Raw genomic sequence first — 21,754 nt, 5'->3', positions numbered from 1 at the left:
TGTTTCTCTTTTTGTTGTGAGGATGACAGATGATTTCAAGGCTAGGAAGCAATAAATACTGTATTTTTACTGATTTCTGATTACCTAATGAAAAGCGTTCCACTCTTCTGATTCAACTTCGTAAGATAAAAAGACACAGGTGTAGTTTCCATGGGGTTTGGTTTTGGTTTTTTGCATTTAGGTGCAACATTAGCTTTCCAGAGTGTAAAAACTGATGCACTAGAACTATCTGAATGTTTAAGTAGGATGAAGAGTTTGCTCTCGGAAGTCTTGATGAAAACACCCTCAGAGGTTCTCTGACTGGACTTGAACCTGCCCCTGGCAGAATCAACACTAGAAATTACTGCAACAGAGATGATTCTTTTTTGTCACATAAAATGTGAAGAAGGTAAACTTTAATAAAATCCAGGAACATATTTACCTTTGTACAAAGAAGTGAAAAAATGCAGAGTCATTTTATAACTATGTCTAGTTTTTCATAAATGTCCAGTTTGCAATAAAGTGTATTTAGAAACAAAATCTTCCACCAGGTCTCCTTGCAACATCTTCATAGCTCGCCAGTGAATGCTCCCACAGTTTTGTGGTTTGCCTTTGGGATGACTTAGCTCCTCCTTGATATAATCCAGCCAGAGGTCTTTAAAAAAAAAAATGGAAGTTCTGGTTAGATTTTGACTAGATATTACTTAACAAACCAAGCCTAATACCAAGCCTAACTAGAAACTCTCTTTTTCTAAGTGTCTTGATATTAATGCAATAAGGTTTACTTTGTGAAACTACAATCTCTGCACCTTGAGGAGCAAAACCCTGGGTTCTATTCCCAGCTGGAACAGTCATGTCTTCAGAAATAATCCAACAATAACTGAGCTGTGTACTTTCTTAAAAGGAATATTGCAGAAATCTTGATTATAAATATATAGCTCCATACTGTTCATAAATCCAAATTAGAAGTGACACACATCTCTTATGCCAGCGTCAGAATCTGATTTGCTCCTAGTTGTGCTGAAGCCATCCCACTGCCAATGATGCTGGGCTGACAGTGAAGGGTCTCTGCAGTGTCCTACACTTAATAGCACAGAAGAAATAAGCTCCACTCTGAATGACAGCAAGCACAAGGGCAGAACAAACAGTTACCTTTTGAAATGGATGGAAATAAAAGAGGCAGCAGTGAATAAATGAATAAATAATAAAAAATAGAATCCCTTTACCAGTATTTGTTGAACCAAACTCCCTCAAGGCACGTTCATAGTATTCTCTCAGATGAAGCATTTTGCAGGATTCCTAACAAAGGAAGGTATTAAAAGGCCATTTATTTTGTCCAGAAGTGAATCTGCAGCGTGATTAGATTCTGACAAAGGAAGAGAGTCATGGCAATTACACGCACACACTGCTGAAGATTTAGTTACCATGGAACTTGGGTTTGTATCACATCCTGTGAATCAACTACAAACATGAACTGACCACAGACTAACACCACTACTCTGCTTCCTATTTAAACCCCAAGTTAGAACTGTATTTTACAAATACAAGGCACTAATTGGATAGTCAACAACTTACTTGCTCCTTTTCTATTTGGATCATCTTCCTGAAGAAGTCAAGTGAAAATGGATGATTTTCACACAGGCTGAAATAAAATAAGTGACTTTAGACTTAAGGACTTTTAACATATACCCTAGAACAATCAAGTCTGAAGATTTTAACTTTTACCTGGTAAAGAGTCTTTTAACTTTCTTATAACCACCATTTCTGTAAGTCCAGTCGAGATACATTTCTTTCATAGTCACAGATTCAGCAGGTGTTGTGGCATGTAAGGATCTCTGCAAGTTTAAAAGGAAAAAAAACCAAAACAAAAAATAAACCTATCATATAACCTACAATTAAATGGCCCAATTAGTGCTTCTCCCTAGTTAGGCATCTGAGAGATGGAGATCTCCTAAGTCTAAAATACATTTCTCCTCCAGTATTCCATATAGCTGGAATCTAAAATACATTTCTCCTCCAGTATTCCATATAGCTGGAACTGGCATTTCCATAAACCCATTCATGCAGAGGGTTTCACAATACTCTACGAACAGCTGTCAAGCTTCCACCTGAAATATATGTTTTATGTTGTAGATGGGAGGGAAAAAAAACACAATGTAAAATGCCAGGCAAAGAGGAAACGTTTTGCCCTATGCTGCTGAGGAAATACATAGTGAGATTAAAGTCCTGGTTCTGATCTTGACTTTTCTGTAACAAGACTGATGTTTTCACACAGATTGGAAAATTCTCTTTTCCATGTTCAGATAGGTATGTGAAAACAGAGCAAAAATTCTAGACCACAAAGTAGGAGTCCGTCATTGGTTGTGCTTACAAACATCCATATGCCTTAGAAGCATGGGAATTATATTTGTGCCTGTAAGTCTATGTCCAACTGGTTTTTTTAGCAAACACAGTTTTGCTTGAAATGTTTGATATCAATACATCCATGAAGGAACTTCATTATAAAGCATTTATTTCATGTTCCATCCACATTGTTCCATTTTTATTTACAGACATAAAAGTAGATTTTGATTAGCCGAGTACCTGGTAGAGAGCTTCTGTGTCCTCCCTGCTCCTTTTGCCCTCACTCCATTCCACCCAGAGGGTCCACAATGGCAAAGTACCCTATAAGGTCAGCAAACACATCAAATGACTGAAATACAGTGACACTGATTTACAGAAACAGACAGCAATAAGCCATCAGGTTCTGTACTACCTGCCATAAAAAATACCCTTTAGACACAGCTCTTGGAAAGACAACTTTGAACTGAAATCACTTCTCATTTCCTTCCTAACTTACAGGACAAATCATCCTTAGCTGGACAGCTGTGTTGCAAGGGATGAGAACCAAGTTTTGCATCACTGAGCATTGAAGTACACAAAGGTGACTTCCAAGAACAAGAAGGAAAGAAACCTTCCTCTTTCTTCACTCATTGTGCCCGGGGTTTGAAATGGAACAGAGTAGGAGAGCACACATCTAATCAAGGCTGGAATACCACACAGGCAAATGGTGTATCAGGACAGTGAAGAAGGGGAAGCACATTTTTCCTTAAGACACAAATACCAGCTCACTGCTAGGAGAACATGCAAAATGTCACCTGTAAGCATTCAAACTTTAAACATGTGAATTTTAAGTGAACTGACAATTCCCTAATACTCAAGAGTGCAATTTGCATGTGAAACATCAAGTTCTTATTTCTGACCTTAAAAATGGTTAAGGACTTTAAATGCCTTGTAAACAAAAAACAACAACAAAAAAAATCACACCAAAACGAACAACAAACAAACAAAACTAAACAAAAAACCCACACAAACAAAAAAACCAAACCAAAACAAAAAAACCCGTAACAACCAATCATCAGAGGTTTCTGGCCCAAGACTAATGCATGCAAGTCCATTAAAGCAGCACAGACCTTAGATTTCACATGTTTAATGGCTTCTTCAAAACACTGGGTCACATCATCCCTCTTCAGCTGGATCAGCACCTGCAGCCTCATCTGCCACATTTCCACAGACTGGCTGAAGTGGCTGGTTGCAGCTTCTGCCACCTCCACAGCCTTCTCAGAGAGGCTGGAGTCCAGCAACAGCTGAAGCTACAACACAGCAGACACAGCTTTGTTAAAAAGCAGGGCTTTGAACCAATATTGTCCCTCTTTGTGTCTACTCAAAATGGCAAAGACAGGCACACAAACAATGCAGGAAAGTCTCAGCATTTATTTCTTCTGTATCAGTTCTTACCCAGTGCTTATAGAGAGCTTCTAGCAGCAAACTGGACTCATGGGCTTTGCTGAACACATTCAGTGTCCTCTCCAACCTCTAGAACCAACAGAGAAGAAAAAAGAAAACAAGCATTATTCCTATGTATACCAGATCCCAGCATTTCAAGAAGCCCACTGAATTGTGTCATGTCATCGAACTACACATTATGCGTCTAATGTTTTAGGTACCTGCAAACATTCCAAGATCAAGTGGAAATCTGAACATTTACTTCTCTTCCTTAAGGAGCAAAGAACAACACTGCATTGTTCTTTTAGTGTAATGCTAGGGAACCAAGCTGCACAGGATAATTAGTTAATTGAGTCATACCTAAGCAGAGATGCATAATTAAATTACCCTCATGCCAGCACCAAACTTTGCTCAGACTTATTTGCAAAAGTCATTTTAATTCACCCTTTTCTTTGAACAAGCACAGGTTTGAAGGACCTGTCAGTGAACTTTTAAGATCCTTTTCAACCCAAGATATTCTATGATTCCATGACTAACAAGTCTGCAGTCTTAGCTTTCATCCAAAGAGGTCACTGCACTTTACTGGCAAGGCTGATTTATGCCCAGGTTAATCATGTTCAGGCAGGCCATGTGTGAGCGTGGCAATAACAGTGATCCCCCTAGATGGACACTGAATATTTTTAATGATGGCCACAGGTAAGTATTTTTGATAAAATGTCAAAATATATTTGCTTCTTGTCTGAGGTATTACAGAAGTCAGTAAAAATAGGGATGATTTGTTTAGTATTATTTCCTAATAAACTTTTACCTTTTGCTTTAATTCTTCACTGTTGGTTTTTCTGTTGTACCTCTCTAAGCAAAAAGTGATGTAGCATTTCCACATGTCCTCTGTAGAAGCAAAGGCATAATATCACACTTTACAGAACCACAAGAATAAGAACAAATATTTGTCTTTAAGAAATACAAAGATACAAATGATACAAAGTGTTAATGCTAACTTTGTTTTAAAATGTTGTATTACAAAAGAGGCGCTAAATTTATAACATTAACATTTTTAAATGGCTCCCCAGTCCAAGCCGCAGGCAGTAACTCTCTGTAAAGAGCATCAAGCTCTTAGTTCAGCTGAGACTTTTAAAGATCCCTTCCAACCCAAACTGTTCTATGGCTTTAAAGGCTATACAGCAGTAAGTTTGAGACCACTCCACAAATAGCCCCTCAACAACCTCTTTTCAGAGTAAGGACAATGCCAGATGTTGAAGCTGGATATCCACTCCACTGGCAATTCAAAACCATTGCTTACAGCTAACCAGCAATATACTCGCACTTTCAATTAAGCAGCTCCTTCAGGAGCATAAATGCATTGGAAAATAACCCAAATAACACATAAAATAGATCCCAAGAGGTAGCATCTAAAAACTGCTTGCATTCTCTTAGGTATGGTAGAGCCTGCCATCACTTTCTTCAAGACTTTTACAAGCTACTCAAGTACCAGAAATAAATGTTAAAATGCAGGCAGAACATTTCACCTGTTGGGACTGCTCTCACAGCTTCGTCAAAGACTGCACAGCACTGTTCCTCTCTCTGGGCCATTTCTGAGACTTTCTTCTGTTTTGTGGTGTGTTCTGTGGGCTGCAGGGACCCCAGCTCCAGCTCCCGGCGGGCCATGTAGTCCCATGTCAGGGGATCATCAGCATATCTGGTCTGCAAACTAAACACAACATGCTTGTAACAGCCCACAGCCACCATTCTTCATCTCCAGGTATGTTTAAGAAGGTTGTTATATTGGTATAGAAATGTAGTTAATTGCTAAGTAACCAAATGCTGGAGAAAAAACCATTTTACCTTTCCACAAGAGAAAGACAAAATATTAGCTTTTAAAAAAATACTATTTAATATGGATATTTTCCAGAAATAAAATGACCCAGACATTAACAGGGAGCTGTTAAGAGAGATCTTTCTTTTGAGAGGAACAACTGGAGAAATAAAAGATGCAAAATCCCTATGAAAGTACACTAGGAAAATCCACGGTTCCTGCAGTGAATTTACAGAAACTAAGTGCAGTAATTATTCAGTGACAACTGTATTTTATTTAAACTTTTCTTAGTAGCTTTTTAAAGCCCTTTCTGAAGTTAGATACAAGTATCCTTTTCTAAAGATCATGCTTGCTTTATTTTTTGTTTTTCTTAAACGACTTTACATAAGTCTTAACACTATTTCCCTAGAGGAACAGCCTTTAGTTCTTAAAATCCTGTAATCCACTATAAATCAGAGACATTATGAGAACATGTTTCTTAAAAACCAAACCAAAATAAAATAAAAATACAACATAAAGCCACAACTCACCTCTCAAGGATTTCTTTTTGCAAATCTTGGGTAAAATCAAAGAGCTTTGCAATAGAGAGCACAGCCAGCTGGAACTCAACACCTACATTTTAAGAGGAGAAAAAACTATGAAGTGGAGTATTTGCTAAATTCCTCAACATATTACATCAATTGCACTTTGCATTTCTGTAGCTTGATTTCACTTGCAAATTTAATTAGCACCTCCTCTACTCCCTCACTTGACTCTGCCATGAAAACACAAAATGCTCCACACTCAGGACAGATCTCTCCAAAGCTGCACAAAATACGTGTCCATGAATCGTGTCCATCTTGTATCTCCAGAACTTACCTTTGAAAATGCCAAGTGACATGACTTGACATATTCAGATCATTGTGAACCCCCATCAGCCATTACTCACACCCTACTATTTTTAAGTGCTTACAAATCATTTGTATGCTTATTTTTTCCAGTATTTCTCCAGCAAATTAAATTAAGCCAAATCTTTCTGAAATTTCCTCTAATGTCCTTTTCCCCCACTAATTTTCAATGTTCATTATTGTATTTTGCGCAGTCTTCTAAAATACGTCCCTCTATCATGATTTCTCAAAGATATCTGCTACTAGTTTGCAGTTATTTTACCCAATTCTCTCAATAAAATAGCTGAGTCTTATCAAGCCTGCTTAATTTAAAATAATTTAATCTGGTTTATTATTAGTCTGAATTCTTACTTCTTTGCCACTAGTTGTGATCTAATGTTCAGCAAAGTAAGAAAGGTGTGTAACTCTGAAGTGTCCTTTGTTTTTCTTTTTTAATCAAGTTTTGAGACTGTAACCCAGCACTAGGCCTCTTCAGCCCTAAAGCCATTGTGCTGGAAGAGATGTCAGCCTGCAGGAAAGACATGGAATCAGAACTACCAGCACCATTAATTTATACTCTGCATTATATAGGTTCTCCTGAAGAAATGGTGTATTTGAAGAAAGGCTCTTAGTGTGTGCATTGAAGCTAAGTCTATCAGCATTGCCTACTGCAGAACTGAGTTAAAGATTACAATTTTTTCATGAATAAGTACAAGAAATGTTCATTCACCTTTAATTTTCTGAGAAGCATCCCTATAGACTATGCGAGCCATTTCCCCATTGAGAATTTCTTCAGAGTAATTGAATTCCCCCTGAAATATCAAGCATATCATTGAAGAAATTATTGTCCTTTCTCAGCCAACATTTTTGCAAACAGGGAAAGAAAAATCAGAAGATATTAATGTTTTTCTTCATGCAAGTCTATTTTTATGTAATTTGCACAAGTCAACTATAAAGAAATGAGATAGGAAGTTTGACTATTTACTTTTCAGAAATTACTGTTAATTTTAAGACTGGGGAATGTAATAAAAGATTTTCAAATGCAAAGAAAAAACAGATGTATGAAGTATATGAGCTGAGCATCAGCAAATACTTGAAAAGCTCCACACAGGTGCAGGACAGGAACAAAAACTTTCTCTAAGCCACTGTCAAGTTAACCATTAATCCAAAACTGTGAATTTCAACATGTAATACACAAGCAGACAATATCTCGTAAGTAAGTTTAGTTGACCTACCAGATCCATCTTTGCTTGTTCAAATTCTTTCTTCTCCTTCCTCTGTTTCTCAGCGTGCATAAGCTCCATTCTGAAATACTGCAAGAGTGACAACAAAATGAAATTACTGTGGGGATAAATCATAAAAATCTAAGTCCACAAACAGGGTAAAACAAGCTCTGAGGAGCTACAAATAAGGACTTTGCCACATCCCACATATGTCCTAGAGCCTTGGTTTTTGAAGGCTTGTGCACCTACCACTATCTGCCCTGTGTATTTGCCCAGAAATTTCCAACAGGTAGCAGTGATCATTTTTTAGTCATTCTTTAAACCTTAACTTGCCCCCAAAGAAAACCAAGTTCCTCAACAAAGACTGGGGATGCCAGACTGAGCCTGACAACTATGTTCTGGCAGAGTTTAACAGCACCGTAGAAAGGAATTTTGGGGTTGGTTTTATTAATATTTTTGACATTTTCCTGCTGATGGAAAAACAAGTTTTTCCAGTTGTGTCAGACAGATCTGGGAAACGTGCTGAACGGATTTGCTCTGATTGATCAAGTAAGTGGTCATAGAAGAAAAACAGGAACTCACTTCTTGATAAAGTTTGGGGCACTCTGGATGGAAGCGCAAAGCACGAAGGAACAAGTGCCTGGCATTTTCTGATGACAGTCGTGTCTCCATTTCCCACTTTGCTGCCATAATCCACAGTGCTGCAACAGGTGACACAAATAAATTTATTTAACCTCTCAACATGAGCTCAGCACCAGAATAAGACTGATTATCTCCCATGCAAAACTGTAAAGCAGACAGGCAGATCCAGGAAGTTTAATCTGGTCTACAGATCTAATGATGTCTTCAAAAGCCAAAAAGCAGTCATGAGCATTCAACATCTCTCACTTCTGATACATCTACTGAGTCCCCAGTCCACCTGGGAATTGGTCATTCTGACCTGCTTCACATTCTTCCCATTGCTCAGCAGAACCCCTGTCAGAGCCCTCCTCTCTGAAGCAGCAGCAAGGCAAAGAACAGAGAGTAGGAACTTCAGCCCAACAGCTTGAACCGAGATCTACAAGAACTTAAACCAACACCATACAATCTATGCTGAGGCATTTATTCAGCACTCACCATTTATTTTATTTACCTGGTTTATTGGAATGAATGGCCAACATGGTAGAAAACACCTTACTGAGTTGATGTTTTGCATTCTGTAAAAGAAGTAGTTTTGTTTCACCCACTCTGGTACTGAATTGAACCCCCAGCACCGAAGTTTCAGTAGGAAAGGTTACTAGCTGTAGTACAATTGCTCTGAAAAAGATGCTTCTCTGCTACTTTATCTTCAGTAGAAAGTTTCTCATACTTACTCAAGAGTGACCAGCATTTAAATGTCACCAGATTAGAGTAGCATGGCTAACTCAACTTTTCTGAACCACACAGCAAACACAAATGTTGCCTAAGTCCCAAACCCATTGTCTCACTGCCCCTTTCTGAGATACAGATTGTATTTTCTTTTGGCCACCTTCACTGCCATGCAAGGTCACCTTCTTCAGTACAGAAATGACAGCACTTGAATACTGGTAATAACGTGAAGCCTTGCACAGATAAGTGTATCAAGTACAGAACCGCCAGAATTAGACTTTCCAGGATAGCCACTACAATAAATATTTGGAACAGAATCACAATTCACAGACAAGTGAGTCACTCATTCCAGAGAAGGTATAACCAATATTATGGCTCTCACAAACCAACTGGTACGCCAGATTTAATGCAGTTAGCCTCACCTTTGCCCCTGCAAGCACCAAATTTCATACTAATTCATTCTCAGTCAAACTCTACATTTACATACATCAGTGAAAATCCCAAGCAGCTCCAACAATACTATCAAAATTATTTCAGTATTACAGCATGTAGCAGTTAAGTTTGTACCCCTATCTTTAAATCAAGTTGTAGATGTGTGAATAAGCACCAATCCAGTATCTCAACCTGGGTAAGATCAGGATTTGAAAACTCACCCACTGCTTGCAAAATGCAACATGCGAAAGCCAGAGCTGGACATCATCCTGTTGGAAATCAAAAGAAGAAGAGAATCAATCTCACAATGTACAAAATCATTTGTACATTGACAAGCAAACAACACACCCTTGGTACAATGACCTGGTGTGAAGAAAGAAAGAATTCTGAACCTCAGTACGAATAAACTTACTTTCCATTTCCCTGTAGCTCGGTTGAACAGGCTGTGGACTCTATGCAGAATAGAGTGCTCAATTTCATCCTTCTTAAATGGATATCCAATGCGCTACGAGGAAAAAAATACTAATTTTATTGTAATAGAAAATTTGGCATAAAGTATTTTGTACTCTTAAAGTGACAAACTTACTGCTCTTCTTTTCTTGATCAGTTCCAGCAGATTAACTTCATACTAAAAAAAAAAAAAAAAACATTTAAAAGCAAACGATGAGGCACATAACAGTAAGGCATAGTAGTATAAGTAAGTATAGATGATCAGGTGAACAATAAACATTACAGTCAGGAACACATAAGCCATAATTTTTGGCTGGGTCACTACATTTCGAAGACTCCTGGCCCTGCACAGGGAAGCCCAACAATCCCACCCTGTGCCTTAAAGCATTGTCCAAACACTCCTTGAGTTCTGTCAGGCTTCTGGCCATGACCATTCCCTGTGGAGCCTGTTCAGTGCCCAACCACCCCTTCAGGAACCTCGTCCTAATACTGAACTTCTTAATCCCACTTAACTACAGTTTGCATAGCACATCAGGGAACTGGGGGGTCTATATCCCTGGAGAGACAAGAAATTACAGGAAGAGGTCACAACACGAGAGAAGCCTGACCCCAAACTCAGGCACCAACTCCTGGCTACGCTTCCTGCTCTGGTGCCAACAACCGCTCACAGGTGAACGACCAGGTGAGGAGAAGTCTCCGTTTTCTGATCTGTTTGCAACGTGGGTAACTACACAACTAGCCGGGTCTAACTGAGCTGGGTCTGCATCGAGACTCCTGCCTCGCTCTGCCTCTCAGTGAAGCCTACCTGGATGTAATTAATGAAATCCTCCTTCCGCAGCGCTCTCCGCTGGATTTTGTACTCTAGAGCCGAGGCTTTCCTCAGGACGGCCCTGCGGGAACGGGAGATCAGCGCCCAGAGCGCTCCTGGACGCACCACGTGCGCTCACCTACCGGCCCCGGCCCCGCTTACCGGATCTCTTTGCGTGTGAAGAGCCCGACCCGCTCCAGCTGCTCGAGCTCCGGGACGCGGTCCTCCAGCCGCTGCTCGATGCGCTCCGCCATGACCGCGGGGGTTCTGGTGTGTCTGGCACGGCACGGCACGGCACGGCCGCCGCCGCTTCCGCCTGCTGCCGCCGCCGCTTCCGCGGCCGCTGCGCCGCTCTGCCGCCCCCTGCCCGGCTGGCGGGGCCAGAGCTGCAGAGTCTGTACAGACTCGATCGGGTTGGAAGGGACCTCTGGAGATCGCCCAGTCCAACCCCTCTGCCCAGGTAGGGTCACCTGCAGCAGGGGACACAGAGGTGGGTTTGGAATGTCTCCAGAGAGGGAGACTCCACGATCTCCCTGGGCAGCTGTTCCAGTGCTCTGCCACCCTCCACGGAAAGAAATCCTTCCTCATGTTGAGGTGGAACTTTTTGTGTTTTAGTTTATGACCATTGCTCCTCGTCCTGTCGCTGGGCATCACCTCAAAGAGTCTGGAACCATCCTCTTGGCACCAGCCGTGGAGCTGAACACGATGGCATTGACCAGGCTCAGTGATGGGACATCAGCCTGGAACTGCTCCAGCACTTTGCTTCTTGGTGGGATTCCTCCAAGACAGATGGCTCTTTGTCACTCACATGGTACCGTCCTTCTTTACACCTTCCAGATTTTTAAGAAAAAATCGTCTACTGTGAGGGTGGTGAGATACTGGCACCAGAGAACATGTGGATTCCCTATCCCTGGAAGTGTTCAAGACCAGATTGGACAGGGCTTGCAGTAACCCAGTCTAGTGGAAGGTGCCCTTGCCCACAGCAGAGGGTTGGAACTAGATGATCCTTAAGGCCCGTTCCAACCCAAAACATTCCATGAGTCTATGATTCTGAGAAAATTAACAATATAACCAGGCAACAGTAAATTTTTGTTTCTGAACTTAGAGATGTTCCAGAAAATAAAAACTGAGATGGGAAATAATTTATTGAGAGAATTGCTTAAATGCATATTATCCACAGCAGTATCTGTTGCTTATGCTTTGCGTTGTCACTGCTGTCACTGAGCTGGTCAGCCACAGTGCCAACCCCACCTCTAAACCTACCCTGTCACAGCCATTGTTCCCTCCTGGGGGAAAAGGCAGGAGTTTGTCTCTGAAAAAACAAGTACAAGGGGAAGAGGCAGCAGACTAAGGGCAAGAGGGCTTCTGGCACAGAATTCATACATAATAGCAAAAAAAAAAAAATTAGTGATTTTTCCCTTTACAGTCGAAAGTTTTAACAGGTGTTGCCAAATACAGAGTGAATACTTGAGCAATTGGCTTTTGTTAAAAACACAGATAACACTTTACAGGAACTATCAAGAGCAGTGGTAATTTTTTTTTCACCTGCTGTGACTTGGATTTGTGGTGGCTTTTCTCAATTTTGGGACCAATTAAAAAAACCTAATTCTTAGTGGAAGAGGTTTAGCAACTTTTCACTTTGACAGGAAATAGTGACATGATTTTCCAAGAAGTAACCAAACAGGAAAGCTACCAGGAAATGGAGAGGCACCATCCAGTCACAAGACCAAGAACTACAGGCTAGTGCTGCATTCAGAAGCTGGTGGCCTAGGCAGCTCTGGATTGCAGCTTCCTTGTGTCATGGGACCCCTTACACACCCCACAGGGACAAAGGCAGTTCCTGATGGAGACTGTCCTCCTTGGAGACTCCCTTGTCCTACACTGAACCACCACAGGTCGGAGGGGGATTGGCGTGGCTGTCCCAGCACAGCCATCCCCACTGGTGAGCCAAAGCCTTCAGTTCCTTGGGACCTAAAGTTCAGTGAGTTCACCTCCCATTGAGTTCAGCTTTCAGTAAAGCAGCACAGCAGTTCTTCTCAGTGGCGGTGGAAGAGTGTTATTCATAATCACCAGTAACTTATTAATTATATTTGGTTTGATATTTTGATATGCACCAGCTCAAGCTGATTCTTGTGCAAGTCCACAGATTTTACTAAAATAGCCCTTAAGGAGGACAGCACCAGGCATCACTGAATTGCTGAGCAAGAGTGTGATTGGATTTACTACACTGGATTTTCATTTTGTTTGAGTATTTTTGCGTCTGATTGCATGATTTTATACTTTATAAAAACATTCTGTACTTAGAGCTAGTCTGTCATGGTGCATGTAGATCCCAACATGTAAATGAGAACACCACATGCAGTGTAGGAGTTACGAATTGAAAAGGTAAATGTCAGCCATTACCCAAAAACCTCTAGAAAATTCTATTTCTAGCTTTTTGCTCTCCTCTCTCTTCAACCATTCAGCTGAAAATCAGCAGTAACTGCAAAAGAGAGACACTAACATAAACAACAGAGTCTTCTGAAACTTTGATCATTTGGTCAGTCTGAAAATACTGTTTTCTGTGATCAACCTACAGTGTTCTGCCACCTGCAGTCAGTCAGGGACTTTGAAGCTCACCAAACCATCCATGACTGTTCTAATGTAGATGGTAGAGAAGTGTGTGTGCCCTCAGAGGCCACAGCAACCTCCACCTTGAATGTGTCTCCAGGAGAATTCAGTCCCATGCACAGATCTACCAACAGGTCTGAGAGTTCCCCACACAGTGATAACAATGGGTGTCCAAAAAGGCCTCAGAAGGCATTAAATTTCTTGCTAGCACTTGTCAAAGCACCACAATATCATCCCATAGAAGCACATAGGCACAGCACAAACCACTCTGCAGGACCCATCACTGTGGGACTCAAAGGATCAAAGAATGGTGTGCACCAAAACAATAGACTCCCCAAGTTTCTAGTTTAGGGGCCTAGTACTTCCCACTCAAAAACACACAGAGTGAGTAACAATAAGATTTAAAATACTGAACTTCGTTGATGACCTCACAGGATTATTTACAAAAAAAAAAAAAAACCAGATCAAAACCCAATCAAAAACATTTTCTGTTCCCCCAGATATCCTTCCTTTCCTGTAGATGGAACAAGGACAAAAATAAAAATGCCTTTCCTTTTCTTCCCCCAGCAAAACAATCCTTAGAACAATTAACATAACGGACTGTCAAAAGTGCTCATACCAAAGTGACAAATGCCATGAGTGGCAGGCAAGCCCAGCCCGACCCACCAGAACACTGCATGCTGGATTTGTCATGCAAATCAAAATGGAACCTGACATGCTCTTTGTTCATTTCCCTTTCATAAAATCTACTTTAAATGCCTCCCATGTGCCTTGTTTTGGAAGCTGACATTCCAAATGCATTAGTGCAAATTAAGGAGGGATCCATTACCAATAAAGACATTGTGATACAGAGAGTTTCAACAAATCTTATTGGGAAAACTGGAGAAACAACTGCTGCAGCTGGCAACTGTAGGGTCCTGCAGTTTGCTGCTTTTCTGAAGTCTCTTTAGAAAAACTCCATCAGTAGGTCCTTGCGGAGAAGTTCTGGCAAGCTGTCACAACTTAATATTTATAGATTATGTCTGCAAGCAATAGATACGTTATGAATTAGGAATAATCACAGTGGTTTTCCATTAAGTTTTGTCTATATTAAAACATTTAATGGTTAATGTGCATAAGACAAATATTACAGATTGATTTATATCTATCTTTTTTATTTCTGCTATTTTACTACCTGAGTGCAGAAACAATTATATAGCTTTCTAGAAGATGCCCCCAGATGTACAGTATTTTACAATTAACAGGTACTTTATGAAAATGCCTTTTAAACAATGAAAATCATGTTATGACCTCATGAAAAGAATTGGGAAGCTTCCACTGACTTCAGCTGAGCCAGTGGTTCATCCCCTCGGGATATATTTTTAACAAAGCCCTCAAAGCATTTACTGAGCCTGTGGGACTTTGGTTTAAAAATATATGAGCACATCTGTTAATAAAACAGTTTGGAATTTACTCTCAAAAATAAACTAACCCAAACTTTGGACTACATTAACTTCCTTAGTTTTGTAATTAAAATAATTTACATGATGATTTGGTTTCACCTCTGCCAAAACCAGCAGTCAATCTGAATAAATAGTGGTTTCATCACTGCAATTCCACTCTGAGCATCCAAAAATTTAGATTTAAGTCTTTGCAGTTGGTCAGTTGGACTATTCCATACCAGCATTAATCCTGGTACATGTCCTAGACAGATGTTATTTTTTCCATTCTGATAGAAAATTGCTTGTCTTTGTGAATGCATTGCTTTACTCTTGCAGCTTGCTGGCACTTACCCTGTGACTTTACATCTGAATCCCTCCTGGAATTTCATTCACTCACTCTTCTCTTTTTTCAGCTAAAAGTGGTAAAAAAACCACAAAATCAACAAATACAAACATTTTCGTTTAATGCCTTAACAGAACTATTATCTGATACTTTACATATCTCTTTAAAAAGGCAAAACCTTTACTTTCTTCTCTGCATTGGCTCTGAACTAGAATTTTTATTAATCAGATTTTTCCTCCTACTTATTTTGAGGCATTCTGTTTTGCCCCAAGATCTGAACATCTGTACACAGGGAATTTCCAATGAAGGGGAATGATGCCTCTGGAATTGTTTCCTTGCCAATTCACATCTGGCACTCAGTATAAGATCCATCTGCTTATTCAGGATCTCCAGGGGCTTGCGCAGTAGTGGCTATGAGTGTGCCTTTTAATTTGATTTTGTCATTTGGCTGGTTGGTGAGTAGCTGACAGTCTGTCTAAATGCAGTAGGGCAGTTACAACTAGTCAGTCATCATGTCCTAGATGCCAATTCATAACCCAGTGGAATGCCAGTCATATTTCAACAATTTAAAACTATATCAGTCATCTCCCCTACACACTCCCAAAATGTCAACACTACAAAATATATTGCTTAATTATCTTTAATTTATTTCTTGTCTTGTTGCCAGAGGTCTGGAGAGCAAAGTCATGCTAAGCTTAATTTACCTCACTAACCTGTCTAAGTTTGAAGGGTAGGTGAAATTGTGGCATGGTCTTTGGTGACCTATTCCATAAGTAGCAATTTAGGTAAAGATAGAACTTCCTCAGAGCAAAGCCTTGTATCTTTTAAACACAAGCATATTGGTGCCAGTGCCAATTATACTGGTACAACAAAAACCATAAACTATACCACATATAGATTTATTTCTCCTTCCAAAAACTGGGATTAGGATTGGTCACAATTTGCCTCCTACTGTGTTTCGCACATCCTTCTATAGAGATGTTTTTAGCATGGTAAAAGTACTTTGACCACAGTCATGACAACAACCAGTAAAACTACCTCTGGAGTATGGATAATTCAGATTATAGTGTGCAGAATCATATCCTCCCAAGCACCATTCCAAAAACAAGATAAAGTCTTGTAAAACACTTCTGAAGCAACCTCTGGCATATGAAACCCCAGATAACTCTCCTATGAAACACCCAGATAGGTTTTCCCATGTGTGAATTTTGTGTTTCTGTGCTAACTGGGAAACACTAGGAAAACAGATCTTATCCTTTAAGTAACTGGTGATGATAAAATTCCAAATTCTCACTTTATTAACGTGTACTTGGTTCAGTCACAAAAGAAAGAATTGGTCCCTGTTAAAACTTATCCCTTACTTAAAGCTGAAATTAATTTGCTAACTAATTCAGTTGAGGTTTTATTTTACTATCTACTGACATGTTCTTTGATCCTCCAATATTTTTCTTTTTGAGTGATTGAAGATTTCATTCTTGCACTGTCAACAGACCTTTTGTTCAGAAACTTCTATTTACATCTGTAACTGACTTAATTTTCAGATCTTCCCACCAGTTTCTCTTTGATCTCTGCATTTCTGAGTTTAATCATTAAGTTTGCATCTGAAGTGTTTCAGTTGCCATATCTTTCACAGTTTCCGGGACTCAATTAAGAGAACACAAATCCTGAAAGTTCACTTAGAATAATTTTTTCATAGTTTTGCGTACTACACATACTGCATCTCTGAAATTACAGAATGAACTAGAATGATTCCTGTCCATTTCCATGTATTAAGTATTTAAATTTCAAGATTTAGCATGGATTTTTCCTGTGTAGTGTATATTTCTGCCTTTACAGTTTAATCATCTTAAGAGATGTCCTACCTTTCTAGAACGAATCAATCTATTGGGCCCAGGCTTTTCACAATGCTTTTGAAGCAAGTAGTTTTAGTCCACTATCTCAATTCTAATGACGAACACTTCTGCTAAAAAGCCACCAAGCAAAAATAAATCATTAACTGAAAATCAGGAAAAAAAATTTCACTGTAGAAGAGTCATGAAGAATACAATAAAACATCACTAAGAGAACTCCAAGAAACAAGTCCTAAGCAATACTGACTACTAATTATCACTGATTCTTCACCATGTGAAAGCAGAAGGCAGGTGACTCCCTGGTGCAAAACATCCTGTGCATTCACTTTTCACTCCCTGCAATAACTCAAGACATACGAGCAACCTGCTGGCTGAAAGCTGTGCATTGTGGGTGCATTAAGATTCCCCGAGGGCCAAGTTCCTTGAGTGCTGTGCTCCTGGAATACATTTCAGCAGCTCTGTACAAAAGCAGTCCCCAGCCAAACACGCGAATGAGAATCACAAGTGGCTGCTCTGTCAATCTCACACACACCATTCATGGCTACACATCAGAACACTTGGGTTGCTGTGTAGGATCCGAGCTCTTCCCTTTGCCATGCTCCACAGTGCTTCCCTTACAGGAAAGTTTATTTTCTCTTTGCTGAGTTCCCTGCTTAATAAAGCAGGGCAGCACGTACACTAATATGCAGAAAAACAAACTGAAACTGAGAGCTTCCACTCCAACAGCAGCATGATCTTGCCTTCACCCGTTCCTGTGCTGTTACTCAGAAAGCTGGAACTGCTCCCGTGCCATTACCCAGAAAGCTAGAATTGCTCCCTTTCTCCAGGTGCAATATTATGTAGCCTCAGTTTACAAGAGTCTGGGAGAACACTTAGAGGGAGTTGACTTTTGTTTTCCAAGCAGGTAGGGAAGAGTAGCTTATCGAATGAGTTCCATGGCCAGTTACTGTTGATCTACATCAAATCAGACTGAAAATAAAGAATATGAACTGAAAAATGAATTAATAACTATTGCAGATGAAGTGAACTCAGCACCTAGTGAAGTTTATTCATGTAAGTGAAAGAAAGGGGTGCCACTGAAATGGGTCTGGTTTTGGAGTACAGTGACATAGATGGGACCTTCCCATCTACACACAAGGTTCTAGAGCATTTGTGTGTCCTCACTTCTCTCATGGAAAACTTGGGTTTGGGGACAGGGTGTGAGAAGGAGAACTTGGATCCATGAAAACAACAAGAAGCAAAGTTTGGATTTAACCAAAGAAGTGGAGTGTATAAAGTCTTTTCCAAAGTGGATGCCCTTGAATCCCACTGACTGTGCTCATTAGCTCAAGGCCAAAATAAAGAAACACAGGTACCCAGAACAGTCACTGTGGATTTGTTATTCTCAACGACACCCTGAACACCCAACTCCAGTGCCTTACCAGTGGGGCATAACAATGCTTCCTAATAAATACTGACCCTGGATTTCAGGATGGCCCAAATCTGGAACCAATACTTAATGAAGACTGACTAAAATTTTATATTCAGCTCCTAAGCACTCTTTTGTTCCAAAGTTTCATGTAATACAGATTTCCCAGAAGATAAACTGATCTGTAGTAGTATTTAGTTAGCTACTAACCATCTATATAGACAGATCCATATTTAAAGATGTGAGGAAAACAGTATAAATATACTGACAGAACCTTCATTTATACTGAGTTCCAAGTACACAAGTATTTATTTCTGCTTTAAAAAAAAGGATTTTTGGTGAATAGTCTTGTGCTGAGACACAGTAATTTGGAGGACTGGAAGCTGGAAAGTTAAGTAGTGTGGCCATAGGGGTACTACAGGCAACCAACAAAATCATGTAACTATGAAACAAAGCAAAAATCCATAAAGTGCTATAAAATATGCATGTTCTTTTACATATATGTCTGAAGGGGCAAAAATTGCTGCAGTTCATCCATTAAAAATGACAGGAATGCTGGGCACACACAGACTGCAAAAAGCTGTAGGAAAAAAGAGATTTACAAGTAGCATATTCTTTCAGTCTGCAGGAAACAAATCTGATCTTTTGGATATCAAATGCAAATCCCACTAACAGGATGTGAAAACAAGAATGGATTGACCATCTCAAGACTGAAAATCTGACATAGCATGAAAGCCCCTCTGCCACCAACTTCTGCTTTCATTTCAGGGTTTTATTCCAACAGCACTCCTGGTTTGCAATTGATTGTTTCTTCCATTTATCATCTTAAACTTATTAAACTGCTTTTTTTTTTTTTCCTCCATTCTGTTAGGATACTTTTTATCTTTATGGGGAAAAGATACAGTATCATAATCTTCTACTGTTTTGATTTAATGTATTTATGTCAATTTCAGTGAGGTACACTCTATTTCCCTGCATCTTTTTCAGACTACTTTATTAGAAAACACATTTTCAGTGCCATTTGCTAAATACGGCCAACTTTCTGTTACCTGATATAGATGTACACAAGAAAAATGTTTTAATTTTTTGGGTTTTAATAAATGCATCTGTAAAATCTATAGGGGTCTATATTACCTGGCAGATCAGGGCCACAAGAGTCTCATGCCATAGCTCATGTCTTCTGAAGACACTGTTATGATTTCAATCTTTCTAAAAAGAAATCATTTCTTTTTCTTGCTTTTAATTGTGCAAAATTAATAAAAGTTACTTGCTATTTTGTGCCCTGTGCTCTTTCTAGCCATGCATTCTGTGAAGCTCCAAACATAGAATGAATCACAGAATCATAGAATGGTTTGGGTTGGAAGGGACCTTAAAGATCATCTCCTTCCAACCTGTGCCATGGGCAGGGATGCCTTCCACTAGACCAGGTTGCTCTGAGCCCCATCCAGCCTGGCATTGAACACTTTCAGGGGTGGGGAATGACATTTCAGAATTTTTGAGGACTGTACCTCATGGATACTCTGTGCTCCTTAAGGACATACGAACAGCCCAGGGCAGCAGATCTAAACAAGTTTAAAAATGAATTCTCTTTACCAACAAAGAAAAACAGGCTCAAGCTACCAAAGCTCTCCTGTTTGGCAGCCAGTCCTACATTTCCAGAGGGCTCAGACATACATGTGGAGTTGTACTGTCCTGTCTTACTCAAGGCAGGAGTCACAGCCCTGGTTCCTCTGTTCACAAGCAGATCTAACTCAATGCCAGAGATTAATTGCTGAATTATCTTTGTTACTCCTGCTTGGAAGACTGCCCTCTGTCTCCTCCCAGTTCTGAAATTTAGAAGGATGAGACACCAGAAGCATCAGAGGCTTGGAAGCAGTTGGGAGGAAACAGGAATAAATTAGTCAGTAAACAACTTTCAAGGACTGAATTGCAGTTATACAACATTGAGGAGCCTTTCTCACACATGCTTCAATATTGATACATTCTGTCATTTATAACAGGGTGACACTGACCTCAAGCTCAATCTCTGATCACCTAAAGATACCCATAATTTGGGATACTCCTGCTCTCTAGCCTGTAAGTCCAGCCTGGCAAACACCAAACATCAGAAACATCACCGAGAAGTCCCAGGTATTATGAGCAAAGAAATTACACATAAGGTCCTCAAAAATGTGCAGTGCATCAAACACTGCTGCTGCCAGGAGTGAAATACTGGCATGAAATGAAATATTCAGCAACAACAAGTGGCTGTAGAGAAACTGAGTAGGAATTAGAAGATAAAGAAGCTGGAATACTAAGCAGAGACAATTATGATAAGCAGGACAAAACGTGTAACAGTATTGTTTAGAGGAAGAAAACACAACATAGGCAAAGTGGTGACAACAATGAATTTATAAAAATGTAACAAAATTAAGGCTCAAGCAAAACACTGAAAAGCTTGCAGGTAAACCATCAATGTCTGATGAGGGAAGGAGGGGGAAAACAGATAAGAGCAGAAAAGATCTTTCCAGAGCAAACATGGAAGATAAATAGTGCAGCAGAAAAAGCAAAAAGAGGGGGATAGTAGTCAACAAAGACTTGTTTATCTTAATGTTTGGGGTGTATATACATATATTTTCTTTAAACATAATAAGGTTAATAATGGACAATTGAGACATCACGTTAGAATCCCCCTCTATTGATAATGCAAGGTACATTTACAACATGACTGACTTTGATACATGGTTTTCTTCTTAATATTTATCACTAAGTTCATTTTTCTTAACACTAGAAATTAGAAGATAAGCGGAGATGGTGGAGTCCCAGTACGACAGCTGGATCTGCTATCAGAATTCAAGGCTGTATTTCACACATAGACCATTCTTACCCTACCCTGTACAATTACCCCGGAGAAGTTTTGCAAAGGAAAGCAAACAGAATGGAACGGCTGCCGAAGCCTTTTGTGTATGAGCTGCCGCACTGCTGATAAGGACGTGATTAAATGGAGCCGCTGTTGAATTTCCCCACGGCGCGGCTGGACTCGGTGTTTTCTCACACACGAAGTGCTGCCCCGAAAGCCGGCCCCGAGCTCGGCGCTGCCGTAGCTGTCAAGGCTCCGGCCGCAGCCACAGAGGCATAACCTGCACTTCCCTGGGGACAGAGAAAGGTCGAAGGAACTCAAACACTTTACCTCAGAATTCAAGTCTCTCTGCACCTATGGGCAACTTCTTGTGCCATCCTCCGAGGAAACCTCACGGTTAGCTAAGGTTAAAGCTACAGGATAGCAGCAGGACCTCATGGCCGACCCAGTATAACCACTTCTACCACAAAACCGATACCGATTTATACCCGAACTTCTATTTTGACAAATTTAGCTCTTGAGCTCTGCGGGAGGCCTCCCAGGCGACAGGAGCATCAGCCACCTGTGCGGCCGCGGGAGGTGGCATGGGCAGCCCGGAGG

At 40.2% G+C, this 21,754-nt stretch overlaps 1 protein-coding gene across 1 annotated transcript; it reads right to left on the bottom strand.

Moving 5' to 3' along the window:
- Nucleotides 1-378: 378 nt before the first annotated feature.
- UTP6 (UTP6 small subunit processome component) lies at nt 379-10,973 on the bottom strand. Its single transcript, XM_069032595.1, has 19 exons — nt 10,846-10,973; nt 10,681-10,765; nt 10,012-10,053; nt 9,838-9,930; nt 9,647-9,694; nt 8,779-8,842; nt 8,229-8,347; nt 7,659-7,736; nt 7,154-7,235; nt 6,088-6,169; nt 5,271-5,452; nt 4,553-4,632; nt 3,757-3,834; nt 3,432-3,611; nt 2,563-2,643; nt 1,705-1,814; nt 1,555-1,621; nt 1,206-1,278; nt 379-634 (listed from the first exon to the last, which is right to left on the bottom strand). The coding sequence occupies exons 1-19, from the start codon at nt 10,935-10,937 to the stop codon at nt 477-479; spliced, it is 1,794 nt and encodes a 597-aa protein (XP_068888696.1). The 5' UTR covers nt 10,938-10,973; the 3' UTR covers nt 379-476.
- Nucleotides 10,974-21,754: the final 10,781 nt, after the last annotated feature.

The sequence above is a fragment of the Aphelocoma coerulescens genome, chromosome 18, assembly GCF_041296385.1.
Source record: "Aphelocoma coerulescens isolate FSJ_1873_10779 chromosome 18, UR_Acoe_1.0, whole genome shotgun sequence".
In the NCBI taxonomy this organism is placed as follows: domain Eukaryota; kingdom Metazoa; phylum Chordata; class Aves; order Passeriformes; family Corvidae; genus Aphelocoma; species Aphelocoma coerulescens.
This window is presented reverse-complemented; position numbering and strand designations above follow the sequence as displayed.